This window comes from Bombus vancouverensis, chromosome 6 (assembly GCF_051014615.1).
Source record: "Bombus vancouverensis nearcticus chromosome 6, iyBomVanc1_principal, whole genome shotgun sequence".
Lineage (NCBI taxonomy): Eukaryota > Metazoa > Arthropoda > Insecta > Hymenoptera > Apidae > Bombus > Bombus vancouverensis.
The window spans coordinates 1,216,844-1,244,031 of NC_134916.1; the positions used below are offsets into that span (position 1 = coordinate 1,216,844).

The 27,188-nt window shown below is 39.2% G+C and overlaps 1 protein-coding gene across 1 annotated transcript in view; it reads left to right on the forward strand.

Annotated features, from left to right (window-relative positions):
* The first annotated feature begins 1,158 nt into the window (after positions 1–1,158).
* The window catches only part of LOC117161289 (netrin-1), a 111,207-nt gene continuing 85,177 nt past the window's right edge, over positions 1,159–27,188 (forward strand). The window contains exon 1 of the mRNA XM_033342719.2: positions 1,159–3,453. Within this exon, the coding sequence (XP_033198610.1) occupies positions 2,091–3,453 (1,363 nt within the window). The 5' untranslated portion in view covers positions 1,159–2,090. The remainder of the gene's footprint in view (positions 3,454–27,188) is intronic.

Below are 27,188 nucleotides of genomic sequence, written 5' to 3' on the forward strand. Positions count from 1 at the left end.
ACCTTCGTCTCCTTTCTGACACGACCATTGCGAAACAAACCCTACGCTAAGAACTGCTTTTCTCGACCTCAACCTATTCTAAACTATAATTTTATTCCCCACTTCGTCGCGATTCTTATCTTTTCGGTAGGCGTATCTCTTTTAAAGGACGACAGATCGTTGCTTTGAAAACTATATTTGCACTTGTCGTGTCTTCACATTTTATTTGTTGCAAAGCGATAAATCGCTATTTCGGTAAACGAGCTACATATACCTATGGTCAATTTTCTGGGTAACACGAGTTATCTCGTTCTTTCGTAGTTAAGGGAGAAAATTATAGCGAGTAAATTACAGGAAGGCTAAGGTAATATTACCTTATTGTGTACGGCACTGTTCGTTTTCAGCTGAAAATTGGTGAACTTGTTAGCGATCTAACGCTAACTAATTAACAGGTTAGCGGTGCTAGTACCTTGATAATATCTCCAATTACACGATCGTTAATGAATTAGTTTTATCCACGATGTGAAATTAACAGATTAAACATATTCGACCAATATGTTGTAGCGACTATCGGCTCTTAATTTCTCTATGGCGAATCAAAATTACGATCGCGTATAATCTTAATCAATGGAATTGTCTTGGCGAACAAGAGAAAATCTCGTGACGGAGGGTTAACGATGAAGATACTTAGAGAGTAGATGGATTCGCGCAGGTAAGGCGCGGTCTAAGCGAAAATCGAGCAAAATGGAGGCTCGATCAAGGTTAACGATGATTCTGGTTGAAAGTTGTCGCAGCCCTCGAAAAATTTCGTCGGACCAAGTAAGTAAACGCAAGGAGTCGAGGCGGCGAGGAATGATAGGAGGAGGCGAAGGGACGAAAAGAGGAGCGAAGAGAATATCGTTCGCTGGTCCAGTGGTCGGTTGGTTTCCGGTAGCACGGCGCGGCGCGGCGTGGCTGCTGGATCCTCGAAGCTCGTTCCAGTGTGGCGGAACGCGTAGTAGAATAGTGGGGTGGTTGCGAGTAGTGGCGTCGCCGGATTGGCCGAAGAGGAATTGGTCTTGGATGAGAGGATGCGAGCCGACGGTCAAAGGGAAAAGAGAGGGAGACTGAGGCTCGGAGAGCCGTGAGCCGTGAGCGAGAGAAGAGCGAAGGTGGGGAGAAGCGCGAGTCAGAGAGGGACTGGGAATCGGAACAGTTCGGATGCACACCGTGCAAGGACGGTGATTCAGTTAGCGGCGAACCGCCGTCGGTGAGGGATCGTTGATCGTCGGTTTTTCGTTTTTCTTCGTGTCGTATCGCATCGCATCGCATCGCATCGCATCGCATTGCATCGCATCGCGCTGGTTCTGATCGTGTGGCGAGCCGCGCGTCGTGTACCGTGTTCCGTGTTCCGTCTTTCCGAGATACGAACGTTTCATGTTGAAACACAGCCGTCGCGTGTACACGCGCACGCGCCCCCGACTCGTTACAATTGCACGGCTCGCTTAGGAATGAAATTGACACGCGCGTTCCGCTTGAAAATCGAATACACCTGATTGCGAGAGACGCTCGATGAAATATATCGAAGCTGGTTAGCCTGTGTCGAATCGTCCTTGTTGAACGAACATTGGAAAAATTCGTTTCGAAATCGCGATCGCTATCGCGACGAAATTCGAATCGAAGATCTTCTAGTCTAGTCCTGAAGGAGGGAACGCGTGTGGTTCGCAAGCGGGACCGCTGCTTTTGTTTTCGCCAGCCCTCCGGTATAATGCGAACAGGAAGAAAAATCGAAGCGAGCGGCTTCGTGGTGGGCATCGACACTCTGATCGTGAAAGTTTAATCGATCGGTCGATATGACGAGCAGGAGAGAAGCGTAGGATCGACGATTCGAAACTCGGTAGGATCGAAAACTCGAACGGTGTCGCTTTACCCGAGAGAAGAACAGAGCGAGGAAATAATCGCCGAACGAGACAAGGACGGTTTGTGCGTAGGTGACACAGCAAGGGGCTGTGGGGGAGGGTGAGGGGCGGGGAAGGGAAGGGAAGAGAAGGGAAGGAGTCGTGTAAGAGAGAGTAAGAGAAAGAAAGAGAGAGAGAGAGAAGTCGTATCGCGCGCGAACAAACTCAACGAAGATGAAGAGTGGAGCAAAGGCACGATTGTTGGGAATCGTCTGCGGAGTGATTCTGTTCGATTGCGGGAACGCATTGGCGGGTAGCGAGATCTACGCGAAGACATTCCCGAGCCAACAACATCCGTCGGACCCGTGCTACGACGAGGACAGACCGCGTCGATGCATCCCGAATTTTGTGAACGCGGCATTTGGAGCGGCGGTGGAGGCTTCGTCGACCTGTGGAAGCGGCGGGCCCACGAGGTACTGCGACGTGATCGAACAGCCGGGTGGTAGCACGGGTATAGGTCAGTGCCACATCTGCGACGACAGCACGCCGCGACGTCGATTTCCTGCGAGCTACCTCACGGATGTGAGCAACCCCAACAACGTGACCTGCTGGCGAAGCGAGCCTCTTGTCACCTCCCAGAGTTTCTCCGCACCGCCAGACAATGTGACCTTGACCCTCTCTCTAGGAAAGAAATACGAACTGACCTACGTTAGCCTGCAATTCTGTCCAAAAGCGGCCAAGCCGGACTCGATCGCGATTTACAAATCGATGGACTACGGGAAGACGTGGCAACCGTTCCAGTTCTATTCGTCTCAGTGTCGGCGAGTATACGGCAGACCGAATCGCGCCACCATCACAAAGGCGAACGAGCAAGAGGCCAGATGCACCGACAGTCATCGATATACCGGTGGTAACGGTCTCGCGCCCGTCGGCAGGATCGCGTTCAGCACCCTGGAGGGCCGGCCGTCGGCTTCCGACTTTGATAACTCGCCGGTTCTTCAGGATTGGGTTACCGCGACCGATGTTCGCGTCGTCTTCAATCGGCTTCACATGCCCCAGCAGCCGTCGCAGGAACAAGTCTTGCAACTAGGTGGAACTGGCGACGATCACGACCGCGATCATGGCCTCGGCCTCGAGGAGTTGGCGAAACGCGAGAGGGAGAGAGAAGAGAGGTTGAAGAATCAACAGAAGAGCCCCGCTCGTGCTGGTTTGCTCGATTCATTGGCGACCGCTTTGCCCTCGGTACACCAGGTTATCGCGCCGCAAGAGATGCAATCGAACGACGCGGTTGATGACGATGAGAGCGAGTTTGCAGCGGCGGCGGCGGCGGTCACCGTCTCGACCAGTACGAGCAGCACCCTCGCCAGCAATCATGGGTCCAGCACGCTGGCTCATCATTACGCGGTCTCGGATTTCGCCGTCGGCGGCAGGTGTAAGTGCAACGGCCACGCGGCAAGGTGCATCCAAGGCAAGGACGGCGAGGTCGCCTGCGAGTGTAGGCACAACACCGCCGGCAGAGACTGCGAGAGGTGTCGCCCGTTCCACTTCGATCGACCATGGGCACGAGCCACTGCCAGAGATGCCAACGAATGCAAAGGTTAGTCTCTCTGTTCGTTACAAGCTGCCCTCCACTATCTCCAATCTCTAATTCGAGTCTCTCGATTCGAATCGAATCGAATTTCAAGCTTCTTCGATTACTTGGAACTGAGTGTTTTCTAGAACGGTTCCAACGTGCGACGCGCCGTGCCGTGCCGGTACCTTTTCCGTCGATCCTCCGCCGTTTCCACGTAACACGTGTGTGCTTAACACTTAGTATTCCCGTGCCCGTGCACGAACCATGCTTAAAGATTACCGCGGCTTTCCTCGAAATAGTTCCAAATAGTTTAGATTTACACGCACGTAAGGTGCTTCCGATGTTCATTCATAGCGATTTTTCACGATTTACGATCGAGTTGGGTCGTTGTGTGATCGTTTAACTAATTTTCAATTTATTTTATTTATACGACGCGTATGCGTGGTTGCGATATCTCGTTTCGTCCGGGTGTTGTACTCCGTGGTATATGTAGTATCCTATATCTTGTTACGGTATTTATCGTGTACATTTCTTATAAGTATTTCTGATTGCGAGTAACATATAGATATTTTGACGAGTTGCGCGTTCTCTCGAAGCTCTGGCTGTAAATCGTCCCGTATTGCCCATAATCCACAATCGAAAGGACGTAGTTTCAAATGTAAAGGGTGCCCATATTCCGACAGAATGAACATTTTCATCTGTACCTATGGGATTACGGATACTTTCAATCTCGGTTATATTTCATTCAAAATATTTTCCTGCCGAACAAATTCCGATGTCGCAAAGTCGCGTACATACCTATGACCTATAAGAGATCCGATTTCTATTTAAGATGAGAGAAGAGACACGACAAAACATCGAAAAGACATCTGTGTCTTTAGAAATAGAACGTATTCATATTTCTGAAAGGTCGAAGCAATTTGCACCATTTATTTGTCTATTTTTCGTTGATGTACGAGTAAGTGTATAGGTATAACCTTCCTTAGGCTTTTCAAGCATATTAAGATGAGTAATTAACGCTGATCTCAGATTTTCAACTGTTACAGCAGCCGATACACGGTTGATTCCGAAAGTAGAAATCTTTTTTACGCCTCGTACGTGTGCAAAATTAAAAGTCTTTAGAAGTCTTTAAAATTAAAAGTATACTTTATATACTTTACATACTTTTATATACTTTAAAATTAAAACTATAAGAGTCTTTTCTATCTTTAATACTTTATATAGGTACGTATATATACACGTACGTATATCGAACGATAGAAAATTTTATTTGTATATATTGACTACTCGGGATGATTATTTGGTCACGCACCGCTTAAAACGATAGAAAATGAACACGACGAAGAGTTCGTTTCTCGTTTCGTTTCGGTGACTGGTTCCTCTATCCTTCGTTCCGCATCTTCCATTCTCGATTCTCGTACTCGTATCCCGATTCTCCGTGTTCCGTTTCACTCTTCGTGATGCCATCTCTTACTCCCTTTCTCTGTTTTGTCCGTGAGTCGACCCTAGGGGTAGGGCGTGGGGGCACTCCTTTCGGTTCACCCCTTAATTCGAAGCGGCGAAGCGTTGCCTCGAGACTCGGATCGAGGATGTATGCTCAAATCAAAAACGTCAGGGGCAAACCACCCTCTAAAATCGTTTCGAATCGATAAAGGACGCCCTCTTCGCGCGACAACCGCGATCCGCGCCGGCTACGCAATATCGCGACATTAGTGTTGTAGCATTCTTTTTTTAAAGATTAGATGTCGACAAATGTCAACTATGATCAACTATGTACCTGTTTGTAAAGCGGTGAATTTTTCGTTGGAAATACGTACAATGAAATGTCTTGAAATGTTGTGCAACTTTTGAAAAAATACGTTTAGAGTCACGGTTTTTCGATTCTAAAAATACCTTTTCATTTTATTCTATGTCACTTTCTATTTTGAAAAAGTGTTAATACATACAATCGATAGATGCGCAAGTGTTGCGAAACGGGAACGACGACTTTCGAAACATTTCGATTTCAAGTAACAGATTAATCGGTCACTACTTTCACAGGATATATTATTATTTTGAAAATTATTCAAGATCTTTCAAGTAATCCACATTTTAAAAAATTATTTTACCACCTCTTTATTGTTTATACCTTTTATAGTTTGGATATCTATCTATTAAAAAAATGAAAAGTGCTGTTACTTCGTTTCTTTGCCTTCTTTTTTATCAATTTTATATGTATTTCGTAGAGAAATATTAAAAATATTAAAAACGTTAACGTTATCCATATGTCGCCTCGTAGTAGATATGTATCTGCTTACTAATAAAGTAGACAGATTGAGAGTTTCTAATAGCTTGATGAAAATAGATTTGATTTGTTAATACCAATTATTACTGGCAGAAGTCTGATTCGATCTGACCAATTTATGTTAGTAAGTACGTAATACCATGTAATTGGCAATTCTCAGTGAAATATCTCCAAATGAAATTTCCCATTTGTCGATTCCAGTGAAAATGTATAAATGAGAACGAAACGGAATCCCTGGTCGTACCTTGTAATTGCAATAATTGAGACACTCTTAAGAACCAATGAAACTGTTTGGTTCGTGCTAAAACTAATTATCGTTATTCGATCAAGTACATCTGTATAACAAATTCTGTGATTATACATAGATACACCTATAGATATTGGGCACTCGTAGAGAAAATGAAGTAAAATTTTTATCATAGAGGATTTCATGTCGCGAAAAACGATAATTTTGGAAAATTGTTGCATGTCGTTCTTAATTAAAAAGATATGAAAAAATTTGACAGGTATTTCAGGTACTTCACTTTTTGAAACTTCTTAAAACTTATTTAAACGATCGTAGTTATTTCCACTTAATCTCATTCGTAACATTTTAAAAAGAGAAAACCAGTGCAGCGAATGTACAATTCAAAATGTATTATATGTTACTATAGAGACGTGTCCTAGAAGTTTTCGCTAGACTCTTGATTAATATTAGATATAAAGATACGACAAATAAAAGAAAATAGTACAACAAATAAACGCTATGCTAAAAAGAATATCTATAATTTGATAGCTTTAATACAATATAATGAATTACATTGTGCATTCTCCTCTGTAGAGGTATGTATTATATGTATAGGTATGCCTATATGTATATAAGTATGTACAAATGTATAAAATATGAACAATATATTATGAGGTATGAGGTACACTGAGGACAAAACTCATAAATGTCATGCTTATGGCAAGCAACGCTTTGGTAATATAGTATATACGAATCGGTGCAAAAAAAGAAAAAGAAAAAGAAAAAGAAAAGAAACAGGAAACGGATAAGGCCCGTAAATTTTACTCCTGTACATGCAGCGTCTGTGCCCTTTCTGGCAAATGTACGCGCAATATAAAGTAATTCCAGTTCTTTTCAATGTTTCCTAGCTGCACGCCTTTTTGTTCTTGCAACATAAGCTAACGCCGTTTAAGCGCTTAAGTAACATATGCTAGAGTTTACAGTTTGAGTAGTACAAGCGGCAGTATGTGTTTTACGATGTACGTATGTACGTTTGTACGTGTCTCGTGGAAATATGAGATTTCCAGGTCCTTTTCTGTTCGGTATTCGCTGTTCAGGCAGGCCTGTTAATTTAGCTATTCTCTAATTTTTTAAATTAATGGTTTCTTATTATCGTGAAACTGTACCAACTTTACAATAATCGTTCTTTACGTTACTGCTTTGTTTCATTTCTACTAACAAGATCTTCTCGCATAATATCTTATCGACACTAACACTATTACGCATATAGTAGAGATTGACAGATTATAAATTTCAAGTTAGATGATTGATATTATTAGTAATACGCTTTGTAAGCGTTCATTGCATAATGATCGCAATTTTATGAATTGTCAAACTTTATATCGTAAAATTTTTGCAGAGTCTTGGAAAACGAACTTTTTCTTCCAAATTGATCGCTTAAGGATTTATGAATTTTCATCGATCGATTTGTAATATTTACTCGTGAAAGTTTATTGCTAAATTTACCGTTATATCTATGCAAGAAAATTGATTAGTAGATATAACGGTGACTCGTAACTATGTTTATGGTGATTTGTAAGATTTTTCACTAATAGGTGGTATTGGTTCGATTGTACCAGGCGGCTAAAATCTGGACACTGTTCGAAAACGTAGATTCTAGATAATCTGACATTGATTGGTTTAAGCATTCATAGACTTAGTACATTTAACGTTTGATTCGGAATCGATCTTTTACCAGTCGTGAATTATTCAGTTCGCGTGACGATTTCGTTCGCATTTTCTACAGGGAATTCCGCGTTTCGAATACGACCTCGGTTAATAGGAGTGTTTAACTTGGAACATGGTTTCACTTTTCTTCGTTCGATTTATTTCATGTCAATGCACGCTTCTGCTATCTTCCTGTAAATTGATTTCTAAGGTTTCGGTTGGATAAAGGTGGAAAAAGACAGATCTCGGGGGGCCTAGGTGTGTTGCCGTTAATGTGACACGGAACGCTGTAAACTGTAACTGCTATTTACGGCAATGAATTATGTTCTCAAGGGTTCGTTTATGTTTATACGACGCGTAGTTATACGCGTATCTATATATACATGCATATGTACCGTAATTCTTGCTCCGTGCTTTCCTTCTTTTTTTATTCTTTCATTCTTTCCTTTTCCTTTCTTTCCCTTTCCTTTCTTTCTCTTTTATACCTTTCTTTCTTTTTGCTTTCCTTTGCCTTTTTTCCTGCTCTTCACTCTGTGTCGTTTCTCGTTTACTCGTGACATAGCTAAGTATATCCAATTTTTCTAGTTAATAGTTCTCTCGTGTAATACTTTTAAAAACGTTTTGCGCTCCCAGGGTATTTTCGTTGTAGTTAGTGGACAATCGTATTCTGATGTTAATCATTAACGTGTAACAATTCGATAGAGAATTTGTCAAGATTTTGTAGCAAACGGTACACTATATGCAAAATGTTGCAACGTAAAAAGATATAATATAATGTAAAATAATTAAATTGTAAATGATAGGTAGTAACTAGTAATTTATAAAGAAAATAGGAACGTTTTTGTAGCGAATACAGAGTGTTTCGTACAATTTGACGAAGCTATATCACCGAAATGATGATAGAGATTGAAAAAGGTATCAAACGACACGAGCATACTTTTTTTTTTTTTATTTAAAATTTCACATTCACAATTTGTCCAATTTGGACATTTGGTAGAATTTTTTATCTGTACGAGCATACTTAAATAGGGTATGTTCCGTATAGGTATTCATGTATGTTTCTGTGTACGTTTTTTATTAAGCGTATGTATATATGTGCTTGCAGAGTGTAAATCGGTACATTCTTTTTTTGAGTGCAATTACCTATCCGATCTTATTTAACGTACATCGATTCCTAGATGATCGAAAACTAAACTTCGACAATTGAAAAAGAATGGAATTACGTAAAAGAAACAGAGCAGATTGCGACCAGTTTCAGCTAGAAACGTACCTGCCTGCCAACAGAAATTTCAGTCAAAGAAGAAAACGACGAAGAGGCTTAGCCTGAAATTCGTCGCGCCCTTCTGTGAACAATTACGTAAATGACAGAAACACTCGACGATTTTATTACGGGGATCCTTTTCCAATTAAACGGTTGCTATGGTGATGGTTATGAGTGCTTGCCTATGGCATCCGTAGGAATACAACTTGGATCGCGTCGTTTTTTTCCTCGCATCGCGTAGGTCAATTTTTTGTTAACAACTATTTACGAATATTTAATCTATCTCTAAGTATATGCGCAGAACGTTAAGTTTCTTGATAGAATTTTATTTTTCCAAGTCAATAGGTATATAATTTTGCCGAAAATTCATCGCATCCTTCTGCATGTTGAATAATCGACGAATTTGTAACTAACGTTATTATGATTGCACATACTGATTGAGAAACTATTTCTATAATAGGTAATGATAATGGAATAAAGTGAAATTTTGGAGACGTATTTATATTTATAGAAATAGGTATATTTACGTACGTATGTAGTTGGTCTTTTAAATGTAGATGTATATCTTTCGTAAAGGATACGGATTTTTCAAAATACTTATATAGGCAAATATAAAGATGTTTTGAGATTCGATTAGATTATATCTGCATACGTAATTTGTTGCAAATATATACGTTAAGTATGCTTAAAGTAGCAAAATTTGGCGTTTGCACGTAAAGACTGACAGGGGTTAACGATAATAGTGGCAAGAATGATAAGCTTTCTAATAATAAGCTTTGGTAAAAGTTGCATCGTTTCTGTGTCGCGTGACGAATAGAGAAATCAGAAATCATAGTCCTTCGCTGCGAACACAACGAGTTAGTTTCGTGGTAGTGGAACGGGTAATATGTAGTCGTTGTGAAATGCACTTGTAAAGAAGAGACGAAATACCGTTCGAGAGACGGGGAATCGATAAAGAAGGTGGTACGCTGTGTAGGTGAACGTAAACGGCTTTCGTTCAGCTACAGAGTACGTGTATACGTGACAGAGACGAGAGATGAAAAAAAAAAGAAAAAGAGTGGAACGAGAGGAAAGAGAGGCAAGGAAGAAAACAGGGTGACGAAACGAAGGAAGGGAGTTCGAATTAAATTACATTTTAATTTCGCAGCCATTTCGCAGCGCACACCGCGATATGCCAAATATCCGGTGCAATTTACATTTTAAATTGGACACTTCTTGCCGCGATTCGAGGGTTTCGTGAGTTTCGTCGGTAGTTGGCATCGTCTGGCGAGGTTGTTGTCGTTTCCATAAAAAGCATGCACGTTTACCCCTCTCTGATGGAGATTTTCGAAAACTTGAACGCACCCGGTGCGCGTTGATTCCTTGTAAAAACCAGCCGAGTATTTCTTCGCCATCGCAGCATTCCTATACTCGAGTATTCTACTTTTTCAATTCCTGCGAGAAAATTGTCTCGAATTTCCTTTGCTACGTTTCACCTTAACCGACCACTTAATTACGAGCACCTCTTGAATTTCGTTCTCGTTCTCACTGCTACGCGGATTCATCATTGCGTCTTATCGCCAATCCCTTGTTTCCCTTTTTTTCTTCTTTTTGAGCATTGAAAGTAGTTACGACGGTTTACTTGTGACAAACGGATACGAAGGTAGGTATTAGGTTTATGCATATATTAATGATTGTTTCAAAAGTTTCTTCCGTTCCGTTTGTTCCGATAGAACAAAATGGATCATACGTAATTCAATAAAATAATATAGAACAAAAAATGTTGTGCATCTATTATTTCCTTATAAAACGAGAGGAACTTTTGGGGCAAGCTAATGAAATTCCATTTCTCTTGATTGTTCGAGTTTGAGTTTTGTGGCATTAGTAGATGTCGTGAATATTGTTTATTATTTCATTATTTTTATGTACGTATAAATCATTACGTGCCGTTAGTCCTTAGACTAAGCAACGAAATAACTCGTAAAAGTCAAGTTTACTTTTATCGGATGTTTTATCGGAGAAAACGATGTTTGCAACTAAAGCAAACTATAAATGAGAAAAAGGATTCAATTGTGTGATAATGAGTAGGTACGTACATACACGCATGCGTAAAAGACGTTTTTAATATATTATATTATCGTTGTGAGTAATTCGAACGCGTATCGTACTACGTAACACGATTCAGAATATAAAATTTGTAACAACCAGTTAGCAAAGTTTAATAACTGGATGAAACAACGTTGCTTGCAAATTGGTCAGCTAAAAAGTTTAAGCGAACAAAGTTGATACAGATAATTCGAAAAGTATGCAGAAATAACAGATAACTTTCGACAAAATCAAAATGGTAGTCGTATGACGGATTGTTTTCACTTGTAAGTACTCCTGTTTTCCTGACACGTTTCGGGACCGCACGAATGTTATTCTTTGCCCGGTCCCCGTGGTCTTACGCCGACGCGACGCTCGTACAACGTACAACGATTATTCTTCCTTGCGATGCGAGGCCGACGCGCTTTGCATGAATGGGAGTCGTCGCGACCTTTCAGATGAATGGTTCTTTCTTCCCCTCTCACTTTCACCCACCCTTGCTTTCTTTCTTTTTCTTTTCCACCCTCGATCTCTCTTTCATCTTTTCTGTTGCTTCAGTAGTATACGCGAGTGTGTAAGTTCGTTTCGAAGATATTTACTCCCCTTTTAAGATATAAATGTTTCGACGACGAGACCGATGAGACAACTGTGACGATGATTGCCTTTGGGGTGACAGGCAAGATAAATACATGTTAAACAATTACGTTTACGAAGGATTAAAACAGGTTTTTTCATAGAGAAGATGGTTGGATGAGAAGATGGATGGAAAATTCGCTATCGTGATCTTAAATAAATGCATGCGGTATAATAAACTTCAGAGTGGTGCTATTTGTAAAATGAATAATACGAATAGAACGAATAAAAATTGAAACAAACACGAGATACGGCTCTGTAATTTTGTACATAGCGGAAAATCAATGGTTGGATATGCATGATCCTTATGACCGAAAGCCTGTTCGATACATTATTTTTATCAAACCGATACCGAGTCGTTGGTCTGGCTAAGAGTTTCAAAGGGTCCGATTCAAGTTCACCGTAACAGGATCGTTGCTATTCGTCGTAGAACCACAAAGTGTACTTTCAACGATTTGAATTTGGTCCGGTCTGGTTGTCGGAGTATACGATGCATTCGTGTTTGGTGGAGGCTGCAGTCGTGGCTGCAGTCGTGGCTACAGCCGCGGCCAAGAGAAAAGGAAATATGTACATATATCGGTCGCACGAGAGGCCTTTTCACCGCGTCGATTTTCGCGTTTGTGTCTGCACACTATACACTGTACACTGTACGCTGTACACCGTAGACCGTACGTACGATCGAGTTGCGCATACCTACGCATACATTGCATATGCGCTCGAGATTTACACCGCAAGACGAGAAAATCAGCTTCACGGAGAGTATGCTCGACCCCCGTAGTGAATTTCGCGCGCGTACCACGCGTTTGCCCCGCCTTTTTCGTCTTCTCGCCAGACCGAATCGCGCCCTTCCGATTTCCTCTCTTGGAAATTCCACGAGTCTTTCTATTCGGGTGCTGAATTTTTACACGGTTTCAATTTCAGAAACGTCGTCGACCACGCAAACGACCGTCGCGAAGGTTCTGTCGAATGCTACGGGACGCGAATAACATATGAGTTGTAGTAGAGTAACATATGTTGGGTACAAGAACAAACGATGCTCGATTCTAAACGTTCTCGAAGAAATTCAAAATTACTTACACCGGGATTAACTATCACAGAATTCTTCTGACAATTTTTTAGCTATGTAGCTAAAAAAGTAGTTGAAAAAGGAGGAAGATATCGGAGGAAATAGTAAAATTCTTGGATATGATTTCATATATTAAAATACATCAAGTTGCGTTATTGAAGGTAATGCCAGAGAGAAGCAAGCGGTTAGCATTACGATGAATGGTATTATCATCGAAACAATAAATTTAGATGGAATTCTACGTCCTGTTGCGCTTCGATTTCAAGCTTCTATCGCAAATTGCAAATGCGTGTAAAATGTTCTCGATTCGCGATTCGTCCTCGAGGATCATGGCAAATACGTATGTTAGAAAAATCTTCGACATTTTCGTTTGGAAGATATTTCTGAACGCAGTGCAATACGATGTAGAAAGAAAAAGGTGTTTTCTGGCAGAAGATAGAGATTCAGATACATACTGCCATGCAGTCTGTTGTTCGTGAGAAGATGCAGACAGTCTCGAAATTACGACGGTATGTAATTACGAAATTCTTTAAGTCTTACACGAGTGTTGTTACGTAACTGTTATGTAAGAGATTGCGATTATGCTAGAACTTTCAAGGATTCTGAGAATTCGTCGTGAAAATATCGCACAGCAAGATCGATACGAGAAACTGTTGTCCCGTTTATTTCCTGTTAGATAGGTGAAACGATTTAAGAAGCTGTAGGTAGCACCCGTGTGTGAAAGCGAATAGTTATCAGGAAGTGCGTGCGTTCCTTTCGTAAGACATTAAAAGTATCGCGTTGAACAAATAACGAACTGATTTTGACTGGTAGTGAGTAAGAAATGTTATTTATCTGCCGTTTGAGTGTCTCGTCCTCGACTTTCGATCGAGGTATCTTTTTCTCATAAATAATCGCCGCAGTTTGGGTTAGATTCGAGGTTACTCTCTATCTTGCCCGCTCTACTTGTCACCGGAAGAATAATAACTCACGAATCGAAGCGAATACGAACGTAAACTCGTCTAAAGTCAGCATCAGCATGTAATCCTACTCCGTTATCATATGCCTTACGGTCGGTGTAGCTTGTCAAAGATGATGGAACGATCGAACGAAGGGTTGATGAAACTCCGGTGGTAATTCGAGAGACTTGGAGCGTGAGCCAGGTGAGCATAAATTTGAATTCGCGTTAGTTGCGTCCCGAATCGAAAGGTTGCTGGGACGTCCATAAATACAGGCGATAGTTGGCGCAACGCGCAGGGTGTTTATCCGAACGCGGCGCGAACCACAGGCTCGTTCGTATGTATGTATGTATGTATGTATGTATGTAGCTAGGTACGCGAGACGTATAAATAAATCCAGGAGCTGCCACGCGGTCTGCCGTGAAACACGGTGTCTCGAGAGTGCACCACGCGTTCTCTCTCCCGTCTACGCGTACGCATTACCATTACCACACGCACGTATACACGCGTGTGCATGCATACTGCACACTGCACACTGCACACTGCACACTGCACACTGCACACTGCACACTGCGCACGCATTCTCATACACGCGGATACGGACGCGTTCACGATCTTGTTCTGCGACTCGGTGGACACGTTTTCTTTGGTGCACAGGTGCTTCCGCGATTTGCGGATATTCTCGCTCGAAGATTCGCATCGCTTTTAGCTGCTGTTTCTCTCCACTTTGCAACTTCTTCCGCGAATTAAGCTCGATTTACGCGCGCTTATTATCGCTGCTGTGACTGATGCGGTGCGGTGTGGCACGGCGTCTAGTTCGTTCCATAGTCGCCTCCTTGCCAAACCTATCATGCCTACATGGAAAGGGCGCAACGATTGTTATGCCTTGCCGAATTCTCTTTTGCTCCCGTTTTCGCGCCATTTTGCCCCTCCAAAGACACGCACGCACGTATGCTTGCAACGAAATATTAAAATATTAGTCGTAGCTGCCGATGCTGCATAGTACGTAAATTGTGCAACATCGCTTGCTCTACCCGTTTTCCCTACCCGAATAGAAATACCCGCGTTTCTTTTAAAAATGGCCTATTTCTCGCGTCTTGTACCTGAAACGGACCGCGTATCGCGCAAATCAACGATAATTCGATAAAACGAGATAGGCTGCCAATGTCGTCGTGGTCAAGAGAAACACGTTCCATAAACGTTTCCAATGTAACCAGTTTTTTCAATAATACCAGACGATTACGCGTGCTTGAATAAAATTATTTATGTATAGGTATACACATGTACATATACATATACATAACTATGTACGTGATGAATTTTAGTTCGTTCGTCTGATAACGAGTACCTAGTGTATCGATAGAAAGATATATTTCTCATTGTGCGCTTTTTTCCACTCGTGTACTCTTTTGTTTAAGGTAAAATGAGATTTTAGTCAAGTTAGCGTCTGTTTAATCGTTTGTCAACTGAACTGTAAATTATTTGCGTTTACCATCGTAAAGATTAGTGGTTGTAAGAAAATTGGAATCGAATTGGCGATGCCGCCGAGGATAAGAGACTGAAGAAGAGGGTCGCTCGAGGTAAGTACTTTCGGAGGGTGGCGGTGCATTTATCGCTCACGGCTTACAGCTTACGATTTACTTACGACTTACGAGATACTTTTTTCTTTCGGACCGATCTCTCTTACGAAAGACATAATAGGAAAAGGGAAGAAGGTTATACGGAACGGTGAAACACAGGGTGGTAGAGGGACGCAATTTGAATGTCGTTAACCGGGTGGAAGTTGGCAAGGCAACGGTACCGAGTCAACGACAGTAACAACAATAACGAGGCGGTGTTGCAGTCGTTTGGGAAGGATAGGGAGTTCGCGCTCATCCCGAAATAAACGGCGACCGCATACCCGTGCGCACGCATGCGCGGTGTGCACGCTCGACATCCACAGATTTACCCTTTCTCTTTTCTCCTTGTCTCGCCGCGCCGCGCCGCGCCGCGCCGTGTGTCTTGATGCTTCGTTCCTTCCTCTTCTTTATTTTTGCACACCTTAAACTTTAAACTGTCTCTCCAGCCCCTCTTATCGACGAAGACGAGCCCCTGATCTCGTTTTTTCCTTCGTTACCATTCGTCGCGATTTGCAAAGCGAAAATCGACAAAAGATCCTCCGCGGATACGTTTGAAACCAGTTGAAGGATCAACGAGGTCACCGACACCTTTGCCCAGGATTCCCTTAAATGGCCTCTCGTTGGCATCGCCTTTTAGAAACCGTTCGATGAAACTTGTCTCGTCACCGCGCCTCGACTTTTCTGTCGGTTTACTTCGCTTTCCATTCCTTGCTTTTGTTTTGCTTTACCTCGCTTTGCTTCGCTTGGCATTGCTTCGTCTTTCTTTCCCCGCATTTTTCTTTCCCATCGTTGGCCTTTCTCCATCTCTCCTCTTTCCCATTTAACCACCTTTGTTTCCACGAGAATTTCATTACCCGTCGTGTAGTGTAACTCTTACCGAGGCGTGACAAGTTTCACAATCTTGAAATTGCATGTCGCTTTTAACTCTCTTACCATCCGTGGTTTAACGGCATTTTCTGTTTATGTTACAATACAGATATCCCATTAATGCAGACTATCTTGCCCTTTCTTCTTTTTCCTTCCTTTTCCTTTTTTCTTTTCCTTTTTCCAACATCGCATTCTTTCCAAAGATACTGTAAGTTTATATTTAACCTTTTCCATCGTACGAACATCTATACTCGTTAAACAAAATTCATCTTTTTGTTTTATAATCACCTACTTACATACCTACGTACACGCATATCCACTTTGAGTGAGTTACATTTGCTGTCCATTGCTATCGCGTATACGCTATAAAATCGAAATTTATTTACGTTTGCAAGACGACAGTGTTTAAAAGATTAAAAGTTATGAAATTGCCAAGTTTCATATCGTAACTGTTTTAAAGATGTACGCTATTATTTCGATATTTCTGGTAAAATTGTTATTTACATCCATATTGCGCTCTTCGTTTCCTGTATTTGTATCTATAGCGGTAATTCTGATGTTAATAGTCGCTAGTAGGAACGTAAAAATTCGCAATTTCGAAATACCAGCCAGTTGGATAAGATCAGAATACCAAAATTAACTACTAGAACAGGTGTATAGGTAATTGGCCGATGAAATTGCGGAGAAACCCTAATGTTGGCACATTATTATCAGAGATGTTCATCGTCTGACGACAAAGATAGGCACGCTCTAGGAAAGGTTAATCCGCGCTGTATACCAGAGAATTGCTCTCGCCATGGTTATTGTTATTACGGATATATAACAGGCATATAAATCAATCTTCTATCTCCGTTTTTTCTTTTCCGATTATTTCCTAACACTCGTAATGATATACCGCGAGAGTATAAAAATGCTCACATAATCAGAGAAAATTTTTAGTAACAACGATGATTGTTATTTTATTAACTTTATTATTCTCTATCTACGTATCTTTCACGAATTGTATTGGCATTTGCCTGGTGTTCCTTAGTTTTTCCATAAAATATACATATTTCATAAAATTTATTCGATGATATGTAATTTTGTAAAAGTACTATTTTCTGTGCCGGTATGTAACACACACGTGCACATTATATTAATTTTAATATAAATTTTGATTTTGTAATTGAATGTAATGGAATATTACAAACGTTCATTCGTAATTGGAGTAGTGAATAAAATTACGATATATACAGGGTGGTTGGTAGTTGGTGGTACAAGCGGAAAGGGGGTGATTTTACGCGAAAAAAGAAGCCGAAAATATAGAATAAAAATTCTTCGTTTGAGGCTTTGTTTTCGAGAAAATCGACTTTGAATTTTCGCTCGGTACGCGTGCACTTTGTCACGTCTCGTTATAACGGATCTCACTGTAGATCGTTGTCTCGATGGAAAAATTAAAAGAAAATTTTTATTCTATATTTTCGACTTCTTTTTTCGCGTAGAATCACCCCCTTTCCGCTTGTACCACCAGTTACCAACCACCCTGTATAATAGGTATTTTTACTTCATCAGGGGGAACGCACGAGAGCGCAAGTTCTTAGCAAGATAAATATTGCGTTTCGTTTGATCTCCGAACAAAATGAGATCAATGATTTCATTGGTTTTATGGACCTCGTGAAATAGATTGATTTAACGGCCGGTACGGCAAATATTGCCACGAAACGCTTTTGGAATTCTGGATCTATTGGAACGATCGATCGAAGCTCGAGTGATTCTATTATTGGCTGAATTGGGTGAATGTCTGTAACGTTAATGATTTCTTAAATCGACAAAAGCTCTGTTTTGACCTTGGGATTAAAGAGCTGGTTCTAATATTTTGATTGTTTGGCTAATCGTTAAGATCAGGTTACAAGAAACATTTGAAGTACCTGATAATTATTAGATAGATAGCTAGGTTCCAATATGTACATCTTACAATGAGTCTCTTTTTTTGTGATATTACTATTACTTTGTCATTTGTTAAATTGTTTTACTACGATATGGTAAGACTAAGGGTGAAATAAGTATGTAAATTCGCGCTTATCCTTCTCTATCTAGCATTTAATTTCGTAATAGAAGGAATAGCGTTGGCGTGTCAGTGCTATCTTTCAATCACTTTCACAGAAGATAGAAGGAATTTTAAAAGTTTTCGCGCGATGCTCAAACGGTATTCGAGCCGGTATCGGGCGTTGATCTGAAAAATTCCTCTGGCGTTTTATTATTCAATGAAAAAGCCGTCTTATCATATTGTTATCATCAAAGCAGTAGGGGATTGTTATAGCGAACCGTGTCGAGATTACACGTCGAGAAGATAGTACATCTGACTGGTAGAAAGTATCGGAATCGCTAGCTGCGTTCCAGGTGAGTCGATCGAGAGACAACGGACGACCCGATATCGCCCTGTCGATTTAGATAAAGCTCCGTGGTTTAGAAAGCGGCACGATCTCATGCCCGTAGGAGTGTCATCGAATTTGTTTGTTCCTCTCGCATGAATAAATCGCTATTTGCGATCTGTGAGTTCAGATTGCGCGCCTAACCTCGCTGTTGACAATCTGACAACCTTACTAACTGTACTAATGTATACGGTATACATATATATACGCGGGTCCTACTATAATCGATTATACGAATATATACTAATGGTTATTCGAAATATTAATATTTTCTTAATTTGTTGCTTTATAATTTTATTAAGTCTACATAGTTACACGTTTTATCAGTCTGTGAAAGTACGAAGTATGCTGCGAGTTTCTTTTTTTTGCATGAGTTGTTGGTGGAATGTCGGTAAAGTTTCTTGGAATAACCGACATTGTAGTTCATGTGTACCATTACCTACATACTTTCTAGAAACACGATACATTTAACAGTTCTTTTTAAATTTGCGGATAAATTATCTTTTTTAATCAGTTACGATTTATTAAACTTTTAACGATTTCTTATTCAAGCTTCACTTTCCGACAAACATACGTACGTAATATGTTAAGCTATTGATCCTACAAGAAGTAAAAAATTCAAGAGAGACAGAGATTGTCATTCGTATGTCCTTTTTTAAAGAGTCGTTTACGAGGGAATAGAAGAACACCGTTTCAAGTTAATACTACATACATCATACATAGATATTTTACGTAAAACATAACTAATCCCTAACCATGTTTTGTCATTGTATGAATTAATATTAGTAGACTTTATTTTGTTCATACATTGTCGTGCTTGTCAATCACAGCTACTTTAAATTTTACGCAATGATCAAATTTTATAATATGCATATACATATAGCAGAAATTTATTTCGCTTTATAATTGACATTTACACAATATGGTACTTGTCCTCTTATTGCTCGTTAAAATAATTGTAACGTATAGTAGATTTACCACTAGATACTTTATGTGGAAAATACATATTCCACACAACCACGTACATATATTTTCCTGCATCGCGTTTCCGCCTTTCTTCTTTCTGTTAACAGCATAATTTCAAATCGACTCGATATGAGTTAACGGAATTTCGAAAATTCCGCTGGCTGAAATCTTTGCCACGAACGAACGGGAATCAAGTAGTTTCAGCTGATTCGAATAATTGAAGAGAGCGAACGGTAATGTCGTTCAATCGATAGAAAACGAGGGAGGAAAGATGATGCGGAGGAAGGAGCGGCAGAGAAGCAATAGATGCAGGCGGCGAGAGAGGAAGCAGAATTTTTTGGTTCTTCGATCTAAACCGGTGCCCGATAATCGCTATTCAGTGCGAAGCGCTCGTTCGTTTGATTCGCTGCTGTGGAAGTTTAGTCCTCGATTACCGGTGTCAGAGGATCAGCCGCGATCTTTCGCGTATGCCAACAGAATTTCAGTCTTTCTAGTTACTTCTTCTCACAATCAGAGAGAACTCTGCCCGTAGCACGTTGGTACGTTGGTAAGTTGGTACGTGAGGCCGATTCGCGATCGTGTATACGTGACGCGGTTCGACTTTCGTTCGTTTGTTCGTTCATTCTGTCGAAGAACGTAGAACACGTTGCGTTCTCTGCTAGATTTAGTTTGAGCTGTTAGCCGTCTGAATAGGTCGAGTTGCCGTTCGAGTAACTCTTACAATTAGTCAGAGACTTCTGCCGAGAGACGAACCGCGAGCACCAACTTTTAATCAAGTGGTCGACGTGCAAGCTAAAAAGGTGCAAAAACTTCTGGCTGCCGCTCGCTAACTCTATTATTCGCTCGCGCGAGTTGATTGAACAAAACTACCTCTCGCCTCGTGTTCTTTGTGATTTTTCCAACAAGATTTGTTTCGCGGGCACGGCTTGCAGTTTTCGCGAAAGACCAGGAAAATACTTCTTGAAACAGCCGTCGTCAAATTTTAATAAACTACGATAACTGCTATTATTCTTCGTTCTGTCGTGTTTCGTCATTGTACTTAATCGTAACAATGAAATAACGTGGTTTAATAATAATATTATTTATATTCGAAATACAGCATTTTATTCCTATATGCACTTTCCATTCTTACGGCTACGTTGTGAACATTGTGAATTTTCGTTTAAGGGTACATCGTTATTGGAGGTTAACATTTAAGTAGATATTTGAAACGCACGAAATTAAAGGATTTCATTAGTATTTTTGGAAATTAATGGCCGCCTTTACTGGGATACGTTTCAACGGACAATTCCTGTTTAAAGATTCTCAAGAGGAAGTTAACTTAGAATAGTTTCAATTTATTCCATAAACTGTGACTTACAAACTAAACTTTTTCTTAAACAACAATGTCTAAAACATTTTCGGAGCGTTGAAACCTTATTCAATGATATAAGTTAAATAAAAATATAGGCAGAAAACGAAAGGTTATATTATTCTGTGAAGGAGAACGAAACGTGAAATCGGCAAGGGAGAGGGTGGCAGTAAAATAAGAATAAAGCGTGGAAGGAAAGAAAAAGGAGACTGGTAGAGAACTGCGAAACTTTTGGGATTGCACGGTTCGCAGGATTTTTACCTACGTCCGGAGACTATATTCCCTGACCACCGAAAGATAACTCCTAACACGTGACAGCGTTCCGAAGAAAGACGCACTACATCGAAAGAAATTGTACCAATCCGAGTCTTTGCGGTACCCTTAAACCACTCTTTAGGAGTTAAACCATGGGAGTCTTCGGTTTAGAAACTTTTATTGTACAAAGAAGAATTTTCTATTGTACAAAATAGTGTGGTTTAGGTTCGAGAACTACAATTTATTAATTTACATATGAAACAAATTGTACAATTAAATTAATTAATTAATATAAGAAATAACAAAAATGGAATTAAAATATTCACATATATTCGATTCGATAACAAATAAAAAAAAGAGATAACAATTTTTTTTAATTTTATTACAGAGCGTTATGACATATGTCTAATTTTTAACCCATATATATGTCTAATTTATATTTTTCATCGAAGTCTATATTAACATCTGTATCGAAGAAAATGAAATTTCCTACTTGAGAATTTTGTGAATGCTGGTAACATTAAAAAGGAATAAGGTAAAAAAGTAGAATGTTAGTATGAACTCGGTATATACTTACTTCGATCCTTGAAGGTTAATCATTCAAAAAGGTGACGTGGAAAGGTGAAGGCAAGGAATGAGCCAGAGGTTCTCTTTAGCGACCTGGGCGACCTTCGGTTATTTCTTATTTTCACGAGAGCCACGTTTATGTGGAAGTATCCTTGATCCTCGTGGGTGTTCGATAAATTGACCGGGTGGGACGTCGCATTGTCTCGCGTAGATTGAGCGCTTAATCACATAACCACGATCGTAGAAGAAGAGAATCGACAATGATAGTAACTGCGTAAATTCACAACTGACCAGTCCATTCGAAGATGAAACAACAGAATAAACCCGAAATGGCTCATATGTGTGAGTAGTGTGTATGTTACGGTGTGTATGTTCACAGTTATGTACATTCAAGCAATCGTTACTTTTTATCATTGCCATAATTTCGGTTATCGATGTTCGAAAGAAATGGAGCTATTGGATTGGTCGCGATTGGATTAAACCAAAGTTGTTATCCATATAATATAATGATTAGTTTATATTCAGATACATTATCCAGGTTCTTTTCTCTTTCTTCGTTTTTGGCTTTTATATAGGGAACGTGATAATCGAAAGTAATAAATTTAAGTCATTTCAAAATTATTTTCTAGTTTTAGTTAAAATTATCATGGAATATGTATAATGAAACAAAGCATGAAATTGAAGATGAAACAAGAGGTTCAATTAAAAAAGTTTGTTTTATGAAGCCTTTACAACTCTCAGATAACGCGAAATTCTATTCGTCTATGTAGCAATATTTTTAATGTCGAAATAAAGTTTTCTTTTCTGCCTCATCGTATATGGCGATATGTGACATTGCATCAATCATTTTTACCTTATTCTCAATTTTCATTGAATACGATTAAAGAATTTTTAACGCCAAAATAATAAGAATATAAAAATCCTGGAAATGTAAAGGATTAATTTTTAAAAATGTTAACCTTTTAGAAAATAAATATATAAGTTAATAAAACCGTTGAATGTTCCTTTTTATATTTGTTATATTGCATTATTCTTGGCTCCAACAATATAAATTACGTCGTTATTTTCATCGCATGCTTCCTAACAGATAAATATAATGTAGAAACAAAAAGAAAGGATTCAATGGTAAAATCAAGAATTAAATTAATCGTTGGACGCGGTTGAACAGTCTCTGAACTTTCTTCCAACTGGGATCAAAGGCATTCGTGTCTTTCGTAGTTGAAAAAGATTCATTCTTGAAGAGGATTTATCCTCTTAAAAGCGATCCATTGAGGAGTTGAGAGAAATAATGGTCGGAGGAATAACCAATGTTCCATCGCGTATTATATATTCTTGTTGATCGTTGATCTCCCACGTGTACAAATGATCGCTGAAATATAATTCTCGTACGGCCAGTTAACTAACCCGTATATAAAGCATCATTTTAACCTTTCAACCGGACAGAACAAGTTAAATAGTCCTTTCTGATAAGCGTTGGCCTTGGTAATGCTTGTAACTTTACTGCTTTGCCAAAAGCTTGTTCATCGACTCGATTAAATCTGTTAATGTTAAAGCATGTGCGAAATTATAGTTTAATAAATGATTTAATAAGGAATAAATAATTTAACAAGTGAAATACTTGGAATTAGAAGTTCGAAAAGAAGGTCACATTCATCTGAGTAACAGGAAGAAGTAGTGGCGACGCGACGTACAAAGAAGGGTACAAAGAATTTGGATTAACGATTAAACCGATACGTGTGTGTAGTAGCCGAATGAGTAAACGGTCCTCTGCTTTTCTTACTTCCTCTACACTTTAGGATATCGAGAGTTCCAAGAGAGCGTCCAGAAGGGAAGAAAATAAACAGAGTTTCGGAAGCCCTCGAAAACGGTTGCGTTTGTTGTTTATTTTCTTATCCCTGATTGTGAGTGTTTAAATGCGGTTCGATCTCATCAACGTTATTGTACCTTTTTGAAAAATGTTTCGTAATGATGAATACGTTAAATAATTTTTTAAATATTATTTTTCGTTATATTATTTTTGTAAAACAATTGAATTTATTTTATATATTCATTAATCAGTTGGAACGAACAATCGATAATCAATTATCTTGCTAATTCCACTAGAATTATAACATATATCAGTATATATTTGAAGAAAGCATTAAATATTAAAGTTTCATACTGTCAGTTAATACTAATGCTAGTAATTTAATTGATTAGATCAGTAATAATGCATGATAATTAATTATTTAACGAGCTTTATTTATTTTTTAAAAGGAGGTACACTATTTTCAATAGTAAGACATAGGCAAATACCATATCCCGGGTGAAACACTGCGCTATCTTAAGATGAAGATATGTAGTCCAGTTGAACGTAATGGAAAAATATAAAATAAGCACTGACTCGATATGTCGCGTAGCTGTCGATTCTGTTATCTGATTGCCAAGATGCAGGTACAAAAGTGTCTGTTCGTATCCGAAGGTAGACAGTGACGCAGCACGATAAGACGAACTCGTATGGTGTAGGTGGCAGGTTACGTTAGGTGGAGCACGATATTATCGAGCTACGGAATTCCATTGACTATCAGTCGCTAATAAATAATCGAATCACCTGTCGATCATTTAACGCGTTAATCGGTTGGCTAAAATTTTAATAAGTACTCGATGCTCTCGTATCTTGATTAGATAGAACGTTAAATGACCACCGTTTTCAATCTTTACAGTTAGATAGGTGCGATGAACGCTACGATAAAAGAACCTTCTATTCAAATTGAATTTGCAAATTTGCAGATATGGAAGATGTTTGATATTAAACTACGTAGCTAATTGTACGAGTTAATTTTATTTGGTGAGAGAAACTTGAAGTAACGCGAAATATACGTTCCGTGTTATACGGATTTCGCGTTATACAAATCCAAGAGCGCCAAAAAACTGTAGCTAAATAAATATCTAGTCTATTTTTAAATCGACAAAATAATATGTGTTCCACAATACACATTGTAAACAACCCCTCCTTATCGCACAAGAGTTAATGTAAAACTGTGCTTCGAGTCAATTCAAAGACGCATATATAGATTTGCATATAAGAAATGAGTCATTTTCCAGAAATTTCTTAATCGCGTTATACGGGGACAGTGGCGCAATTTTTGGACCGCGTTATAGGGGCCCGGCTGTACATATGTACGTATATCGAGTAATCGAATATACATGGTAAAATTATATTTGGTTTGATACGAATTTAGGAAATGTACTATGTTCTCACATTTGTATTACCTAATGGATGTAGTATAATTTTATATTTATTATATTCTGTATAAGCCGTCAACCATTTCTTATGCCAACGTTATGTGAACCGCGCAACCTGCACTTGCTTCGAAGTAGTATGTTGAAATCTCTTTTTCGGCGTCTTGGTACTAAAGTAAATAATCTTGAAAATCGTAAATTGTTGCGACGACTAGGGTTGATACATATTTCTGTATATTTGGGATTCTTAAACAGACTGAAGTCTTTGGCACACAGAAGAAAGAAAAACTACGGTTTACAAAACGATAATAAATAATAACGATAAAGACCACCCTTATGGAAGCGAATACAGCTTGTATCAGTGGTTTCTCTTCATCTATCAGGCTTCACCGACGTCCTATTTTGCCAAAATGCAAAATTCCGCTGCCGTTCTTACGGGACATTTAGCTGTTATGCTTAGGTTATCGTACGCTTTTAATTGATGAAATATGATACGATAGCGTTACAAACCTAAGTATACGGAATAATAACGGACTAATAAAAGCGCGACCGAACGTGTATTAATATTATACTCGTAGCAGCAGTGATCCTAACGTTGCTCCGCTGCGAAAAACGCAAGCGTAATGTAGGTTTAGAAACGTCATTGTAAATCTATACAAATCGAATTTCAACATGAGTGGTTCTTATTGCATGTATTCAAAATATACGTTCCCGATGAATCAAAGTGCGATATCGCACTTTAAAGAATTTTCGATGAAGGAGAGGCTTCGTGGGTTAAATATGTCGCGTATAAAATAGGCAAAGATAATGACTTTCCCTACGGGGGATAACACACATCTTCCTGCGATGCTGAAGCACGCAACATCGGCGCGTATAGGTACTATTTTTATCATTTGTGGGCAAAGACAGTTTTGGCTCAGTGCATTCCAATCCTGCAAGATTTGCGAGCCGTGCCGATCTGCTAGAAATGCGCATTCATTTCGTGATTGAATTGCTAAAAAAAGCTACGCAACAGGCTGCCTGTTAGATTCTTCGCTTGGAATATTTCACGTTCCTTCCAGAAGTTGTAAATAAACTAAATAAAGCAAGTACCAGTTATTATGATAATTACTAAGTTGAAAATTCTCGACATTGTACTGCTTTAAACTCATTACGATGTAAATTTTCCAATATCTTGAAATAACGCGTAAAAAAGAGAAGAACAGTTATGTGCAAAAGCTGAGAAAAGTCGATCTTATCCCTACGATTCCACAGTGAAACGGATATAATTTATATTTATAACGATAACACGAAGATCCTTTGAGAGCATGATCGTTACAACTTGTAAAGTTGTAGTTGCGTCGAGTGTATGTTATTCACACAAAATGAAGTGGCGTTCAGAGTCAGAGCGTTAAGTGTTTTGGACGTTCACTCTTAACTTAACAACTTATCATTCGCGTTCCGAGGAGCGCGTATATACAAAATCAACAAACAGTGAATAAACATAGAAAAATTACGAATGATTCGGATTCGAGGTTTAAGTTTAAAGGCACGTGTGGAGGTATGTAAACATTCAAGATGATCCTCGCGTAGGCGTCTTCGCGATTTCTACGCTCGGACCACCCGCATTCACATCAAACAATCGAACAGAGAATCGTCGCGCTCGATTCTCAAATACCGCGATAATACTGTAAATTTAAAATTTGAAGTATCGTCTTCGATTTCGCTCTAATCAGATTTCATATATTTATTCACGAGTTAAAAAATTGATATCTCCATCCTTACTCTTGCTTACTAAAATTTTAAAATAGATATACGTATGGCAAGTTCGCGTCACAATATATTGAAAAGCTACTCTCTGCAAATTCCTATAACGATTTCATTCATTACATCAGTGGTATCGTATAACAATGGAGCCAGTTTTATACAAGGAATATACCTACTGGGTTGGGTTCTGTTATTACTATATTGTACGACCGACGAATACTGTTTATCATATTATGTTCCTATAATTACTGTACCAAGTAGCAAGGAGACTAATAAAGTCAGTAAAGAACTTTGTTCATACTTTCATACTTTCATTTTTTCATATTATCAAATCCTGTTGTGGTAAGCTGTTACATTTGCATTACTTTATGTATTTACGGTATAATCGTAATAATATGTATTTATATAATATATGTAATGTTATCGTATATCTGAATATACATGATTGATTTATTTGACTGAAATTATCAACCAAAACTTTAATGTATCAATTATAGTTCAAGTCTTTCTCTCATTTTGATAAGCACTCTATTTGAAATAACATTTTAGCGTAAATTGAAAGTTTATCGTAGATTT